The 933-nt window shown below is 43.1% G+C and overlaps 1 protein-coding gene across 1 annotated transcript; it reads right to left on the reverse strand.

Moving 5' to 3' along the window:
- Positions 1–242: 242 nt before the first annotated feature.
- On the reverse strand, positions 243–449 carry CHC_T00001855001 (hypothetical protein). Its single transcript, XM_005712771.1, has one exon. It carries the CDS (start codon positions 447–449, stop codon positions 243–245), a length of 207 nt encoding a protein of 68 aa, XP_005712828.1.
- Between the last annotated feature and the right edge of the window lie 484 nt (positions 450–933).

Consider the following 933-nt stretch of genomic DNA (forward strand, 5'->3'; position numbering starts at 1 on the left):
GTCCCAGCAACAACCCCTCCTACCACTAGCAAATGGAGATGTAGAGGGGTGTTGCAATGCACTCCTTGTTATCCGCCTGTCTCGTCGTCTTCGCCCTTCCGTGTTGAGGCGGTGACGAAAAGTGATGGTGCGTTGCCTTTTTGCGCGTTGCAACAGCAAAACAAGGAGGAGATTTCTCATTTGGGTATCATAGGATAGGGCGTGAAGGGGTACCGCAATCCGTCCGCCGACGTGCTGACACCTCACTGAGGGTGAATTGGCATTAAATGTGTCTTACACAAATTTTTGTTCACATGCATTTCCGTGCCAAGGCACAAAATACGACACACATACACAAGGAAATTTGTGTGTACACAATTTATGTTTTTCGGAGTCGCCCAATAGTGCAGTGGTAAGTTGCTTGTACAGTACCTAGTGTCTAGGTGACAAATGGCCTCATATGAGGCCATTTGACCTCATATGAGGTCACTTTTCAACTTAATTTTTCTCGACTTGTGCGAGCTGAACAAAATGGAAAAAGATACTCTCGCCACCGCAGTTGACTTCTGCGCTTTGGAAGGGTGGAGCTTGGTGAGATCTGCACGTCCTTTCCAGGCTTTTTGAGAATACCTAAAGAAGAAGCTTTTTTAAAGAACATCAAAACGTTTTTTTGTTGATATCTTCGAAACCAAAACGCCTGTTTAAAATATCATCCGATTGTTGAAACTATATTAGATTCTTAGTATTTCTGTGTATTCATAACTGCTATCCCGATGTTTTGCAGGAAGCTATTACCGAGGGAATATTGGTTAAAGAAATGGTGTCTAAACTGATTTTATAAAATTTCGATTTAATGTATACATTTTTGCAAAAAAAAACCCGGCCTCATATGAGGCCAAGCCTGACCTCATATGAGGCAAATTGCCGGTCGTCTAGACACTAGACGGGTAGCGA

Source organism: Chondrus crispus, genomic scaffold (genome assembly GCF_000350225.1).
Source record: "Chondrus crispus Stackhouse genomic scaffold, scaffold_116, whole genome shotgun sequence".
NCBI lineage: Eukaryota > Rhodophyta > Florideophyceae > Gigartinales > Gigartinaceae > Chondrus > Chondrus crispus.